This window comes from Phaenicophaeus curvirostris, chromosome 1 (genome assembly GCF_032191515.1).
Source record: "Phaenicophaeus curvirostris isolate KB17595 chromosome 1, BPBGC_Pcur_1.0, whole genome shotgun sequence".
NCBI lineage: Eukaryota > Metazoa > Chordata > Aves > Cuculiformes > Cuculidae > Phaenicophaeus > Phaenicophaeus curvirostris.
Genome location: NC_091392.1, coordinates 116,779,094 through 116,795,907, shown reverse-complemented (window position 1 = coordinate 116,795,907; position 16,814 = coordinate 116,779,094). Strand labels below are relative to the sequence as shown.

The window sequence follows — 16,814 nt, the reverse complement described above, 5'->3', positions numbered from 1 at the left end:
GAGTTAGCAATATCTACACCGAAACCCTTCTTCTGACATTGCTGTGCATGGGGTCTTACACAGGTCAAGTTTTCTGCCAACATTCTCCTTGCCAGAGCAATAGGAAGCAGCAGCCCTCCTGCCTCAAGCACAGCATTTTGGAAGACTCTTCAGAATGTCAAAACAGTAAGATGTCATTTCTTGGACAATATGGATCTTCAGGAGAAGCATGAGAGGAAAAATAGTGGCTTTTTAAACTAGCTGAAGAGACTTCGTGATGTCAGAAATGCACAGGTGGCTTCAGAAGAAGACAGCATGGTTGTCGTGGCAGAACAAGGGAGAATGGTGTTATGTAAAATGGGGGACAGGTGTGTATGGCAGAATAGAACATGGTTTCTCTTTGGGAACAAGGGAGGAAGAAATCTACACATAGCAGAATGCCACACAGAAAGTAAAGCGGAAATGGCACTTCACTGCCTCCTGTAATGCAAGAGCATGGGGAGCATCTGCTGACACTTGCAGGTAAGCCTGTGGAAGAAAAACCCATCAAAAGCTAAGAAAATACAAAGATAATCCCAGTGGTTCAGGATGTCCTTAAATTGTCTAGGTTTTGTTGGGGAAACACCTACTGATGCTTGCCCTGTTCCTGCACTCTTCCTTGTGCCATGCTGTTGTTCACTGTTGGGTACTGCACAATAGAGATGTTGGCTCTGAAACAATGTGACTGCGCTTAATGTTTTTAAGAATTTTTACTGCATATTTCTGTAACCTATCTATTGGGAGTTACATGAAACCACCACAATGTACATGTGAAACAGGCAATTCGATGTCCTTGCTGGCTGCCTAGGAGCAGGCGGTGAAAACCCATCACCACAAACGCACCTATCGCTTCTGTTTGAGAGAGAACAGGGACAAAGGCATCTGTCTGAAAATAACAACACTTTATTTGATTTTTTCTTTGTTTGTTACATTATCATAAATGATCTCTAGTCTCGAAAACAAACCCCTAGTTTCGAAAATAATGCACATACAAATCTCTTCTTACAGGTATTAAGTATACAGAAATATACAAAGATTTCTCTATTATTGTAATCAGAATGCCCCACATCCCACATTTTTACTCAGGTTCACTGTACCGGTAAGCATAAATTACAAAGGTAACAAGCAACCTGAAAAAGACATGGTTTGTATAATATAATTATATATACGTGTATATATATATCTACAACAGTGCAAATATATCACAGCGTGCAGGCAGCAATAGTCTCTAGAGAAGCGTAATAAAATTTTGATTCATAGTAATGCAAATGCATTACAGAAACAATAGACAACAATGACATATTAGATATACTGAATATGCACACTTTAGCACGCTGATTTAAAATGATACCTTGCATTGACTCTTGCTTTAAAAACAAAAGAACAAATGTTAAATAATTCAGTAACAGATTTAAGGGCAGTATTTCACAATAAAGTCAACTGACTCAGATAGGGTTTTTCACAAATCTTTACTGACACACATAAAGGCTTGGGTACACTGCAGGAATTGTTTGTATTCTTTTTTGATGTATCAATATAATATTTTCCTTACATTTTAATTTTTACTGTCATTTCATTACAGTAAATCTTACCATAAATTACACTACTTTTGCTATAATTTAAGAGCATTTTTTCCACATTTTTTTTAATTGCTCAACAACTAATTTACATTGGTAAAGGTTGATATCATTATAACTGAGGCCAGGAAAGCTGGTTTTGGAAGTAATGGAAAGGATTTTGTATAATGGTTACCTTAAATAGTCTACTAAAATAACCTACAATGGGGTCAGAAGAAAAGACATCACAGATGCCGCTGAAGTAAGAAAACCCCATCAACCTCAAAAGTAAAGACTTCCATGTTGCCTTGCAATCTGCTTAAAAGACGTTTTAGATTTTTTGCTTCTTGAAAGAGTAAAGAACACTCATAGATCCAGCACATTAGGTATTTGGTAGCTCAAAGAAGTCTAGAAGTCATCCCCCCCACCTCTTTACTACCTTGCACTGTTCCCAGGCAGCTCATTTTTACATCCCACATGGACAGCAACCACAAATATCTAGCAATAAGGACACAAGCAATTGGTAAGCATGGGCTGAGCTGCATGAAGACCCCAGAAAAAGAAAAGTTGACAATATCTCGATGTAACTTGGAGGCATAAGCAGAGAATGCAGCCTGGCAGGCTGAGCCATGGGGATTTCTTGTGCCAAATGATACGTATTGTGACTGGTCACCCCTTGTTTTACTGTGCTGGCAATGGGTCTTAACAGAAATCTAAATCTCTTAAAGGTTCTACAGTTGACAAGTGCATAAAGTTATGGTTCATTGTAAAATTTCAAAATAATAAAACCACTGAAGCTAGGTTTCCTGCTCTACAATACCACATCTCCTTCAAAAACTCTGAGTGCATGTGTACAGAAATAGGCTAACATAAGCACAGAATTAAAAGGAAATTCATTGCATTTGCAGGCTCAACCTGCAACTTTTGGACATGTAATAAGCAGAATGATATCTGGGGTTATAAAAACACTCTGTGCGACACATTACAACAATCTTTTTGTATATTATCAAAATAGATATTTAAAACCAGGACAATGGGAGTTGATCCCTGAAAATGCTACTGCCCCTGTTCACAAATTGTAGAGCTCATGATTAACTTCAGTGACACTCCACACTTAATTTATTCACTCACTAGTGCTGTGTGGCAGTGTCACGGGCACAGTAATGATCAGCCTGTCACAAACTGTTACAAATGACATGACACGGTGTCATTTTCTGCCTACTTCTAGTTCCCAACAGCTTTTCAAATAATCATACTTTATAAATGGCTTTCCATACAGAACTAAAAGAAAGAAATTCCTGAGCAATTGCACCCTATCGGGCTGTTCTGATAGGAAAATGGATACATATGAGAAGATGATTTTCTTAAAGGAAAAAGAACAGCATGTGGAACAGTATCTCTGCACTACCACTGAGATCCACTCTGCAGAAATACAGACCAATTATCTACCACAGTCAGCCCACTCTGGAGGAGTGTAAGGCCAGCTACTGCCGAAACCAACCTCAGCGTTTTCTAGTATTCCTGCTTTTGGCAGGGATCTTTGCTGCCCTGAGTGAACCTTGAAGTTCAAGGTTCAACAATCAACACACTCACAGTTCAGGGTGATGCCCAGACTATTTTCTGCTTGCAGCAGGGCTACAGAAACAAGATAACTTCAAACACCCCACCTACTTGTTAAGAGTGTTATGGCACCCACAATGTAAGACCAGTTTCAGTAAGATTCCATTTTAGCAAGGAATCGCTTAATTTCCAGCTCCAAAGGTCTGAGCTCCCAAGGTCTAACTGCCAAAGCTTTAAGCTCTAAACACACAGGGCCTCATCTCCTCTAACTTTATGTGTCCAGAGCAGGTAGACGGACTATGTAAGGTACCTTCCTAGGCTTCTTCATTTCTCAGTGCAATAATTATGTACCTCCCTGAGGGCAAACCATGCTTTATTGTCTCATTACCTAACTTCAAATCTTCTGCCAGTGCCCAGAACACATGCCTAGGAAAAACCACAAAGGAAATATTACATTCAGTGTGAAGAATTACCTCTGCAGCAGCCTGTCTAGTGCCCATTAATGAGAGAACGAGCTTGGGAAACCAGAAGAAATGGGTAAACTTCAGCTCAGTAAGTCCAGGAAGCTGAATAACCCTGCTAACATCAACTTATCCAGTTCAGGTCTGTTAGAAAAAATGGAACCAGTGGCAAAATGAGGATCAAACCTTGCTCCAGCTGACATTGCCCTAAACCCCCCAGGAATAGGTGTGATTTCAAATGTGGCAACTGCTATAATAAAACACACCGTATGGGCCAGAATTCAAGACGCTAGGAAAAATACATGCTTCAGGGAATTATGGAAGTATTTCAGGCCCATTTGTCCTGAAGATGGCTGTTTCTTTCCTTTTATTACAGAGAAAAGTAGAGGAATACACCATCTTTAATTACACTATCCAGTTGATGAAAAGAAATTGAATTTCATCAGCTGAATCAAGGTACCCATAGCATGCATATTCCTCTTCTTCCACACCTTGATTCTGTGCTGCATCTGGCACCCATGCATTCAGAAGGAAGCTCTGCTTTGCTGCTACTCCTGCAGTTGATGTCTTTTTCAACCATATTCAAACTAACTCAGCAAAGCTTGGCCCAAAACACACACAGTTCAAGTGAACTGTTCTGTTTGGGAAAGCATTTGAGTTTGTGTTCGCATCCTACTCAATCCAAGACAGGTGACACACTTCAAAATCTTCTCTAAGTGATGATACATCAGAGTAAAGCCAGTGCCAGACTGGAACAGAAAATGCTGTGCTCTACCCCCGCGAAGAAGACTCCGAGCCAGATTTCTGCTGCATTAATATCAAGGAGCATTAAAGCAGATTCCACAGGTATCAAAAACTCCTCAGAGAACTAAACTGACCACACCGAAGGAGCTGATAACCAACCCTGCAGTGCTTGGGGGCTCTCCTGCTTTCTGTAAGATAAACACATACGTCCCTCTCTCCCTCACAGCCACCAAATGAGACTGGACCTGAAGTTCTGTGAGCAAAGGCAACGTGGAAGAAGGTGCAGCAGGCTGCGGGAAGAGGTAAATGTGCCATTAGCACCCTCCTCAAATGCGTTTTCTGAGGAGCTCTGTTTAGAAACATCAACATTACACCTGTAAGTGTCTCCCCCTGCCCTTTGTCATTGTTCCTGAACATGACGGTCACAGAACAGGAGACAAAAGAATAAAATCATGTTCCAATAAAAGTTAACACTGAAAAATAATTACCCTTCCTGCTTATTTTTGGAAAGTAAAAATAAATGCTGACATCGTTCAACTGTAGAGCAGTTCTGGATTGGCATTTCTGGTACAGAAAGAAAAAAAAAAGAAAGTTTCTTTCTCCTTACCACAACTATGCAGATAACAAAAGCAATTGCGCAAAGCAATAGTAAATATGCAGAAAAATATACACTCATCTCCATGCTTGATTTTCATTCTCTTCTTCCCCTCAAAAGAAATATTTTGTGATTCAAAAAGATTAATTCAAGACCACTGTAAAGCTGTCATCTCCTAGAGATTAACCTAAAGCAAAAATAGACTTTTGAGTACAGTCTCCAAGTCTGTTTAGACAGCCAACATTTCAGTCTTCCTTTGCAATACAGCTCTCACCCAGCAAAGCACTTAAGCCTGGACTTTATTTTGAAGGCATTAGTTGTTCCTTTGATTCACATGAGACAATGCAGATCTGAGAAGTTATTAAGATACATCAGCACTTTGTTGGAACAGGGCTTCAAAGGATCCCATCAGAGTCAAAACCATCCATTGTTGAGCAATTAGAATATATAGGACCTCCGCTGTGAGGGTCACCGGGGTGGTACTAGTCAGTAGGTATCACACTTCTTTCCAGAAACAAATGTTTAATGAAACATTAAGATCTGTTAACAACATAGACTTCGCCACAGAAGAGGAGATCGAAGTGCCAGTCACCTGATCCATCCAGTACTTGGACTCAAGTGTTCATTATCTCCCTATTAAGCATATATATAACTCCCCTTTAATGAAAAAATATGTCTGGGGCTCCAAACTTTACGAAGTGAGTAGGATTCCAGAACCAGATATTATTCTGCATCAGATGAATTTTTTTCAATTTCTTATGTGAGTGGAATCTGCTTTCCAAATATTTTATTTAATTGTAAATAATAATGTCCTAAGTTCTTTTAAAAAACTTACCGGGTTTTTCAGATTATATGCAAATTTCTGCAATGAAAAAAAAACCAAACAAGAAAACATTTCAAGCACCTGAAGTCTTAGCTGGTGCACAAAGCAACCAAAGCAACTTGTCAAAAGAAGTTGAAATAAAACAAGGAGGCCAACAGAACACTAAAGTCTTCCTGCAATCCCAACAGAAATCATACATTCAGTCTTCAAGAGACCTTTAAAAACTTTTAACCTCTTATATGACTTTTAGCCAGAATGTGACTGCTTTGAATGGTAATAATGGCATTTATTTCAACCATTTTATGGCTATTTATATAAGGCTATACAAATTGAGGAATCTTTAGAATCTTGCTGACCTCATGATTCTTGCATGAAGCTTTCAGAACTTCACAATGGGCTTGCTTAACTCTATAGCACATGCATACTCAGTCCATTAACCCAGGAATGCATTTTATACCAGCCTGCTGGAATTTATTTTCACATAAATAGAAAAAAGCCAAGCTGAGACTACGTTAAAAATCTTGGCAGTATATGAAAACATAATTGGGATGGACTTTAAATACTTCTGTCCCACACTAGCGACAAAAGAGACATCATTAGTTAATTTTAGAGCTAAGGAGGGAAAGGATGATTATCTCATTTATGTGTAGTACTGAGTTTCAAGAGTATTCATTTATGGCTTTACTGGGATACTACAGTCTGAAAGTGTTCCTTAGAATAGAAACTTTCAGCTAAATGCTGCCAGCAGCTGGCTGGGAGAAAACATATCTAACAAAAAAAGAAGTGACAAAAATTATTCCAGAGCATGCATATTCTTAGGAACACCCATGGAGGACCAGACTTTTGACTACCATAATGCAATACAAAGTTACAGTAGAGAGGGACATTTTGCAGACTAAAGAGATAAAATAAGAGAGTCTACAAACAGAGGAATTGGCGTAGATAACAAGACAGCATCCAAAGAACTCATACTGCTAAATTGGTCGAGATGGGAAAAGACACCATTGTCATCTTGTAAGTTAACAGTGATGAAATGTCAGCAACGTTACATCATTTGGTACACTGCAATGGATTTTCACTGTGATATTTGGTAAGTGGTGTTAGTAAACACAAAACATGAGCCCTGAAGGTAGTTAATGCCATGGGTGTCACACTCTTTCATACTCAGCCAGCCTACAGCTGGACCAGCTGTATGCAAAGAAAGAGTAATTTGGCAAATGTAGTCTTTTATCTGCTTGCAAACAGCATTTGAACCACCAGTAATATTCACAAATATTTTGAGAGTCTTGAAATAATCAAGAATTGTGCCAAGGGACTTCAGCTTGTGACTTATTTAAAAACTCTTTGCAGTTCTGAGTATTATTTAGAATAGCCAAAATTCTTAATTTCTCATATCTGACAGCCATATAGGTCAATACGTACTTGTGATTATGCTTGTAGAAGTTGCAGAGTTGTATAAAAGCTCTGCTGGCTCCAGGGCTTTTTGTGAAAAAAAACACCACCATGCAAAAAGATTGTCTAAGGATTTTTTTTCTTCTACAGTAAAGACTGACCTTGCTTTCACAGGTCAACCTTCTTTTCAGGGAAAGTTCAGCTAACCTTCCTAAAACATGTCACTTGCCTTAAAATTTTCCAGAATATAGTCTTAATTCAAGAACCTTGAGTTTAACAGATACACATGGTCTATGTCTATATTGGTAAATTAAACAGAGAATGGTTTGTTGACATTGAGCTGCTTCTAATTTACAAGACTTCAGCATCCTGATAGGAATAATGCGTTTGCAGAATGTGTAGGTCTGACTTGGAGCTCTGTGACACTGAATTAAGCGCTCAGTAATAGCTGAGGGTAGTGGAATTCACACAGAAATTCACCAAGGTGTCCAACGTGACTATGGGCCCCACAATTGCATTTTGGGTTGAAAATCCAAACCATGAAAATCAGTGACAAAATTCACATCCACCTGGCAGAATTCCCCCTCTCAAGTTTACAAAGGCAAGATATGCAAAGCAAATTCTTTTAATGGTTTCATTGGTGTTTAGATCAATGAGCTATTAATTCCCAAGTCGTGCATGTAGACTTTGGGATGAAAACAAAACTGCTTGGCATAATTAGACCTGCAGTATTACAAGAACATTTGTATATTTTGAGGAGTCCTACACATAGTGTGTTGCAGATACAACGAACACTGCTGTATGAGGCAAGTGTTTTAACACAATACTCCAACTTTTGAGTGGGGGATAGCGCTTTCACTCCATCAGCCTTTACCAATAACTCACGTTTTAGGGAGGGCTGTCACAATTTAAGATAAAATAAACCTTGGGGTGCTTTGATTTTTTTTCTTTCGCAGGAGGTAGATCAAACAGAAAATAAGCAGAGTTAGTATTTTAAATATCACAAATACTGAGGATTTAAAAGACATTGCAAAACTTCTTTTCAATCATTTGACATTTTGAACATGTCTGACTGCCTGTGCTACCTATTGTTGCTTCCAATTACAGACCACAGATTTAGTGCAGACTTAGAATCTGCCTTTTCCTCCTATCATTACAATTTTCTGATATGAGACCAGCTCAACAAGTAAAGCACCAGAATTCTAAATTTAGACAAAACCAAGAATAATTACTTGAATCACTTCAGGTTTGTTTTAAAAAGTATCCATATTAAAAAGATATCTTATTTACCTTATTAATTAATACATTTACAGACTTTAGGCCAGAAGGGGTAATTCTGTGGAAAAGAACTGCAAAATAATACATAGAAAACCGCAAAGATGAAACTTGGAATTTAAAAAGATGATAGAATCCTATTTTCTTTGCATTCCCGGTTTTGCATCGCATTACCTTGTCAACTATAGATGACATTATACTATTCTGGCTACCAGGACCAGTATCACCTTATCATAAAATTGGTTTTCATCAGGAAAGTTCCAGCAGCCAGTTTTTTTATTACAGTTACACTGCCTCAGTATTGATATTCTGCAGTGTAAAATTCCCTTCTGCTTCTTCTTCCTAGTTAAAGCTAGAAAGTGTAATGAAAACATGACCAAACCCAACTGGATCAATTGGCTTAACACTATATGTCCACTATCCCATTGTGGTTCTCTATGGGCTAGTCCTAACAGCATCTAGCTGGGCACTGGAGACTGGCCTGCCACAGTGAGACAATGTCAAGTGCCCTCTATTGCATGTCTAAAGATCTTCCTACTGCATTGGTTTAGCTGTTTCGCCTTTACCTCTCTGCTCGGATTTTGTATCTGAGAACAAAATAGGCAATTAGGCGCAGAGAGAAGAAGAAAATCCCAAGAACAATGAAGTCCAGGTAAAGTTTGGCATTTTCTACATCCAGTTCTCTCAGAATGGCTTCTGATTTTTGAAAATGGCAAGTATCATCTTTGTCACAATGCAGATCTTCTCGATCCAGTCCATAGATGGAGAGAATAACTCCTTCAAACCCATATCTGGAAAGAAAAAGGATGGATTACATGGAAAAGTCCTGATGATCTGTTAGAAGTACTCCACGAGTTATACAATCCCTATGAGAGCTCAACTGGAAGCACTGAGGGGTTTAATATAATTCTCAGACATGTGTCTTGGGTCAAGTTCTAGCCCTGTTACAATCAAGCAAATAACACGTCATTGGCATTTTACGTAAGACTGAACAAGGATAGAAGTTCTGCCTTTAACTGCTTCCAGTTAGTGTACAGAGCAATTTCTTGAAAGAAAAACATAAAATACAAAGCAGACTACTTTCAGCTCATATTCAGAAATCCCCCTTTTTAAAGTGTCATCATTAATTCTGTTTTTTGAAGCTAAGCAACAGGGATAAAATTATGGCTTGAAGTCAGAAATATACCAAAACTGGCACCATCTTAGAACATCTCTTCTCTTTCCTTCCATGTGCTATAATTTCACTAACAATGCACATTCCCATGTTTTCCCTGGCACTGGGTGCACTTAGGATTTGAATTTGCGAGGAGATACGCCATCATGGATTCCATGTCTATGACAGCTCCTGCCAGCTTCAGGAGATCTGATATGGGCTAGACTATGGTTTAAGGCCTCATCTTGAATTATAGCTACTAATTCACGGCATGTAGTCTCTAATCTTTTATAGATTTCGGTGCAAGACCTCATTTGCCAAATGAGAGGATATTTTAGCTTGGCCATTCTCAGTAACAGAGCAGCTTGGGCAGGGTGGGGAAAAGCAGGTGTGGGAAAAATCACCTCACCTAATTTCAGCTATAAACATTTAAGTGTCTAAACTATCCCTCTGTGCTAACCTCCAGGGTTTCCTGATGACAATTATCCCATCAGACAGCAACACCAACAGACATACGATATAAGGTGTCTGTGGTTCTTAAAACACTAATTTAGATCAAAGATGGCACAAATCCCATGCCTTTACCCAACAAGTCTACCTAGGATAAAGCAGTGATTTATACAGCATTTTCTTCCAAAATGAAGAATTGGAATCTATTTCTCATTTGGGCATACTGTCTTTATTATTTCAGAAATCCATTACTGCAAAAATCCATAGAGATTTGCATGCTGTGCAATCCAACTGAATTTGAGGTGATGGACATAGACTTGCAGCCTATAATCTGTAGTGAATGTTCCTCTTCATTTCACATCATATACAGCATAAAATGCAGTGAGATAATGTGGTACACATCACATGCACATCTACTTTAAAAGAAGGTGCTGTCAACATAGCCTCTTTGAGACTCAAAATAACCAGACAAGTAAAGGCAGACAAACAGGATTTCCAAGATGGGAGGTTAACGGCCTCCCTAGCAGTACCTGACATAGGAAATGTAGGACATCCACTGGAGGTATGTTGGGATGGTATCGAAGCTGACAAAAAACCCAGAGAAGAGAAGCACTGGGATGGCAGTAACTGGGCCCACAAAAGTGGCCACCTGTGAAGTGAAGGAATAGACAGTCTCTTGTGAGAAAGGCAGAATTACAATTAATGTGCTCTTTCATCTGATGTCCTGATGTCCAGTGAGGAAATCGGCCTTTAAACAGCAGACTTGTGGCAAATCCTCAGTTCTGTGCTAAATCCAAATCAGCGGGCAGTCAGGAGCAATGCCATTCAAGTCCCTCTTAAAATGCTGCTCCTCAAAATTGTCACAGTTCAAATTTCAGGAAATTACTGATTTTTCTGGACAAGGTTTCTTGTGAGGGGGAGGTTAGATGCTGATATTGGAGGAACCTCCTTCCTAAACCTTCTATTAGTTGACAATGCTACTGTGCTGAGATTTGTCCTTTAAAGGACTTGAACCCACCAAGGAGTTTACAGAGCAAGATGAACACTGTGATTCCCTTGCTTCTCTGGGTATGAGATTCCTCTTCCAAAATATTAACCTTTCTCACTCACTCCCCAGTGAGGACACACAGACCTCCTTCCTCATTAACATCACATGAACAGTTGCTTTAAGTGTTCCTAAAATATGGTGGAGAAGATAACGAACATCTCCAGCTGGGTAACCTTGGTAGAGAAGACAGATCTTGCCACAGCTCCAGTCTGTCCTCTCTACATGCCCTGCAGGGCAAAGGGCCATACAGGTATCTCTGGGGAGATGTACGTATATGGAAGAATTGTCTCCTGAGCTACTGACCCTCATGGCCTACCTCTGCTTTGCAGATGCACAGAAATTATCCTGTAGTTTCTAAGACCTGTTCAGCCTGGGATGAATAGCAAGTAACAACTCACTCAAGCATGGGCAGGCACAGCCCCATTCAGATGGGGAAGGAACTGCAGAGCCTCACATCCAGTGCAGGTACATGCTGCCTAAGCTGGTGCTAGTGAAAAGCATTAAGGAGCTATATCAGACCAAAACAACTTTTTGCCTGTCACCTCTCAACAAATGTCCTGGGGACAGAGCAGCAGTCACCATAAGCAGTGTTATTGGACAACAAGGTTCCTGTGAGACCACAAAACACCATCAGTACCTGGAGGGATGTAGAGGCAGCACCTATGAGAAGACCCAGTGACTGGGCCACTAGAGATGTCATGGTTCCCAGGGCTGCAAAGAGGACAAATCGGAGTGCATCAGAGGGCTGTGAAGTCATCCAGTACACAATGCTGCAGTAAGCCACCGGAAACATGATCTGCAAGGAGATATGCTCAGAGTTAGTCCCTTAAAGCCAAACATTCATTGTCACTCAGAATAAAATAAAAACACGGGGTTCTTGTAAATCCATAGCTCTCAGCCTTTCCATTACATGACAGGCATAGCTGAGGAGAATAAATACACCTGCCACAGATTGTGATATCTATCTTACTCCTTGGGCGTTAAAAAACAGATCTCACTTACAACCCTTTTCAATTCTCCTTCTGCACAAAATCAAAGATGGTTATCTATTTACTCAAAAAATATTGGGGCAGGTCTCGGCTTTTGTGATGCCCTGCTGCTTATTCTTAGAGTGCTTCTGACTTGGACCTGAAGGTTCAGCACACACATATGGACAGTTTCTTCACTATTGGACAGTTTCTTCACTATTCAGATGGATAAAACACCAGTACTGATCTTCTTGTCAAGAAGATGCCATGAACTTAAACATCTCTTGTTTTTTTGAAAAGTAGAGCATATACCTGAAAAGGAACATCAGCCATGGTTTTGGCGAGATAGTAGGCTTTCAGGCTGTACCAGTAGTTCAAATGCTCTCTAAGAAAAACTCCCATCTCAAGAGGAACTGCAGACAACACAAATAGTAAGTTAGGCTGTCAGTGAGCAATGTTCTTGCACATAATAACATGCTTTATCCACACCTAATCCTGAACTGCTGCAGTCCTATAGAGGGACTGGAACTGTGAGGCCTTCAACAGACCAATAATAGTTTCAATGACTTGCAATGAAATGCATGAGGTCAACCCTGAGATCTGCTCACTGTCTAAGATATATGCCAGTCTACTCAGAAGACGCCAACCTCCTTCAAAGCAGCTTTTTGAAATAAAAATGGTGTTAAAAATTAAAGAACCTGGTTACTCCTCCTGGTCCAACAGGGAATCAAAAGTAACAGTGCTCCCAGAGGAAGCATGGAACAGTCCCTACTGCAAGACTTTGTTTCTGACACCACATGGATACACTAATCTCATGCAGACGTTATGAATTAGAAGTCCTAGAAAAAACATTACATCTTGCCTAAAACCAATCACAAGCTCATGACTCAGCTGAGATGCTCTGGCACCTTAAGAAAATAGGAAATTGCAGTCCACGACTGTAACAGTGAACAGTCAGGCTTGAGAAACACTGGCAAAACTAGTGGAAGAGAGGTGCCAACAGACAAACCTATCTCTGTTTGGCTTGCTTCTGCACAAAAGCTCAGTGAGTGCAAGATTAACCCACACACCTGTCTTAGAAGTGCCAAGTCAAATGTTATCTTATACAGAAGAGATACATGACAACACCTTCCCAGCTTACTGCAATCTCTTTGCCCACTGATTTAACAGTATGACTGGTACTCACATGTAAGGACAGTTGGCATGAGCGCAGCAAACATAAGAAACAACATGGAAAAAAAGAGGAAACCAGAGTTGCTGAGGACTTTCTTAGCTTCATTGCCAATGCCCAAGTAGAGCAAGCCGATGAGCAATCCGATACCAATGTGCGAGGTGATACGCAAGTGTGTCAAGACCTACAAGCAAAGAATGAATAGTATTTCTGATCAGAAAGCCTGGGTTCAACAACAATGGCAATATGACTGGAATCAGATATAAAAATTGCAGAAAAGGAGTACTTATGTTCATCTCCTAATGGCAAACAGGGCTTCAGCTAAGGAAAACTTACAGTAATGAGCTTCCGAGTGTTAACCAGACACATGCCTATTCCAGTATAGAAAATTTCTTCCTGTAAATAAAGGAAGAAACTGCAAATGCTACAAACTGAAATCTTACTGTCTGACAATGTCACGGAGTCATTTGCTCTCATTCATTAGGAGAAGCAGACTTTCTCACTAAAAGATAGAATTGTCAGAGTAGGTGGGAGACAGAAAAGGTATTTCAGGCTTGTATAGACCAAACTAATTTAATCAGGCATAAATTAGCCTTTTCTGCAATACAGTTTTCCTACAATAGTAGGAATGAACGACAAAAGAAATAATAAAATTTGGAACAATTGCAAGCCTTTACAGTTGAGCTTGAAAAAAACATTACAAACACTACTGTTCTTCCATCTACACGTCAGGAAGCAAGCTACAGTTTTGCCTTGGTGGAGGGGATTCTATGAGATTCTATGAGACAAACTGAGAACCATATGATCCATAGTGAGTGCTCACATGCCTCTGAGATATGCTCTCCATTTGTACCTGAGGCATTCTTGTTGCTTAACCAGAGCTGAGCTCAACCAGAGTTAAGCAACATGGAGAACGTGAAGCTATATGTACACTTTGGCTTACAACAGCCCACATGAATATATCAATTTATTTTTGACCAAATATTTGGTACTGGACCAGATGTGCAAACTATTACAGATTGCAGGAAGGCAAAATTCAACAACCTAATTGAATTATAAATGAACTATAATGTAAAATAGCAAAGGAGAAGAACAAGTTATAACAAGGAAATGTGTGGGCAAAGCAACAAATAGGCATAAGATAGTTGTACTGAAGTAAGATGCATCCGAACCACTACAATAACATGGTTCTGCCATATCTTCCCTATCAGAGCAGAGGGGAAACCAGCTGTTTGCTTTTACTATGGCACTCAATATAGTGTTTCCCTTTCTGAAAGGGAAGGAACACTACGGTTATCTGATAGGAGAGGCCTGGACACAATGGTCCAGAAGGTTTCTTCCTGGCCTGTAGTTCTGTGTGGACATGTCAAACAGCAGCGTCCTAAAGAGATACCTCCCTGGGTGCATGGCAAAAGCAGTGTAGCTGTAGCAGCTGGAGCTCAGTGAAGCTCAGTTTACCCTGTCACGAGGGTAACTCATTTGTGTTCAGTTCCATGTGTCTCAGCTGCTTTTGGTTTCCAAACTACTTCAACTCAATCCACCATGTGCATGCCAGTACAGATATATTGTCCAACCTTCCTCTTTACTAAAAACAAGTAGGTCAAATTAACATACATATTACTGTATATATTGTCTTATTTCGTCACCATGTAAAGCACTAAAAACCTTGGAAACTGCAGAAAAAGCAGCAGATATACCCTATTCAGATTTATCAAATTGCAGATTTGCTGCTGAGAAAAGCACTCAGCCAACCAGTACCAATTACACTGTACATGGGTGAATCCCTTGGATGGATGTGGAAGTGAGGTCTAGTTCAGGAAGCTCATCTCCTTAATTCATGCCTAGTAATGAACAGACAAACCTGTCTGCAGGACATTTCAAAGCAGGAGCATGAATCAGACAATGTAACTACTCACAATGTCTTAAATTCACAAACAGCTCAGCTACTTAGAGATAAGAAAAACCTTCTTGAGTAAAAAAAAAAAGTCCCATTGAATTTTGATGACGCAAATTAGGCACCCAAAACATTTAATCAACTTACAGGAAAACTGTACGGTTTGGGATTTTGCAGAGGATTGTTTATTTTTAAGAAAAAGTTGAAAAATGTGTTTTTTAACTTGGGAATGAAGAGTTTCACTATGATCCTTACTTCATCTTGATATTAAATGTATGAAAAAAAGTAATGTTCCCTCTTCAGAAAACCAAAATTTTTATTCAATTTTACATTTCACGGAAAAAAATACTCTTAAGTTATAACCTTACATGGCCATGGAATTATTATCTCAGCCACTGTGAATTTTCTGGAAAAACTATTTTTGGACACACCAGTACAACCTCCCACTCACTTTTCAGTAGGATACATAACTGTCGAAGTAAGTGACCTGCCAGGATAGAGGGGATTTAGGCTTTAGGTTTTTAGATTGGATGCTTCTGAGTTCCTTTGAAGAAAACTGTTGTTCACATTTTGTGATGGCACAGTTGGTTAATAGCAAGACTGAAAGATCAGTTCCTTTCTTTGGAAATTCAGTGACAATTTTCATATAGAGGCTGTTGGAGAGGACCTTTAAGGGGTACTATACTACCTCACAAGCAGCCGAACAGACCTTTTGGCTACAAAAGTTATAAATACAGTCTTACCGAATCCCTCATGATGGTGAGAAAAGTTCTTTTGAAGAGGATGCAGAACTGGGTTAGGCAGCTGGCAGAGAAGCTGTGGCAGCCTTCTGTGGAGGAAGAATCCTGAGGAAACACAAAAAAGAATACACTTCTTTCTTTGCAGTATCTTGCTTAGTTTCCACTCATAAAATCCCACTCTCATCAGCTGAATGTGCCCAGAAACCTCCTCCACTGACCAAGGATTTAAATTCTCTCCATCCCCCTCCAACTTCAAGCCATGACTACTACTTGTGATATACAAAATACCTCTTCAGAGGGCCGGTGCCAGATGAAGGGATTCAACTCATTTTCACCGCCAACATCTCTCTTGTAGTCCGTGTCATATATCCTCTCTCGAACTGCCCTTACCAGCCGGCCGTTCTGGTCTCCATATTCACCAGATGCTACTTCCATAACTACACAAACCAGAAGGCAAGTTACTGGCTTACTCCACTGACTAGTTACAAGCCTTATTATTACATGCCCTTGATTCTGTTGCACTGACAGAAACAGGAGTTTTGCCTAAACCAGACTCTAAAATGCCACATGCAAATTCACAGATATATATATATATCTCCATGAATTTAAATGTATCTTTCTATAAATCTTCAGGGAGTTCTCTTTATCCTGGAAGTTAAATGAACCATTTTAGAGGAAAGGAAGTGACTGTGTGATTGTCTTAGTAATAAAAAATAACAAAAGTCTATTTTTGTGGTCCTTACTGCTTCTTCAGAATTACGAAACAACAATGAAAAAAATGTTCAGCGTTATTAGCTGTACAATACCACAGTGGTACTGTTCAAGTTCAAAAAAAGAAAATACTGAAGCTGCTTTGAAAAGCCACTACGATTAATTACTATGAAACACTAAACAAAATGTTTTAGTTTTCATTTCCTGGACCTGGGCTTCCACCAGCAACATATTGACTGAATTTTACCACTAGAT

At 39.6% G+C, this 16,814-nt stretch overlaps 1 protein-coding gene across 1 annotated transcript in view; it reads right to left on the bottom strand.

Moving 5' to 3' along the window:
- Positions 1-7,529: 7,529 nt before the first annotated feature.
- Positions 7,530-16,814, bottom strand: part of ABCG1 (ATP binding cassette subfamily G member 1) — a 53,243-nt gene continuing 43,958 nt past the window's right edge. Inside the window, exons 9-15 of the mRNA XM_069872340.1 lie at positions 16,137-16,285; positions 15,852-15,953; positions 13,230-13,398; positions 12,356-12,456; positions 11,713-11,871; positions 10,558-10,676; positions 7,530-9,215 (exon numbers count right to left, since the gene is read on the bottom strand). Coding sequence (XP_069728441.1) covers positions 8,987-9,215; positions 10,558-10,676; positions 11,713-11,871; positions 12,356-12,456; positions 13,230-13,398; positions 15,852-15,953; positions 16,137-16,285 — 1,028 coding nt within the window. The 3' untranslated portion in view covers positions 7,530-8,986. The remainder of the gene's footprint in view (positions 9,216-10,557; positions 10,677-11,712; positions 11,872-12,355; positions 12,457-13,229; positions 13,399-15,851; positions 15,954-16,136; positions 16,286-16,814) is intronic.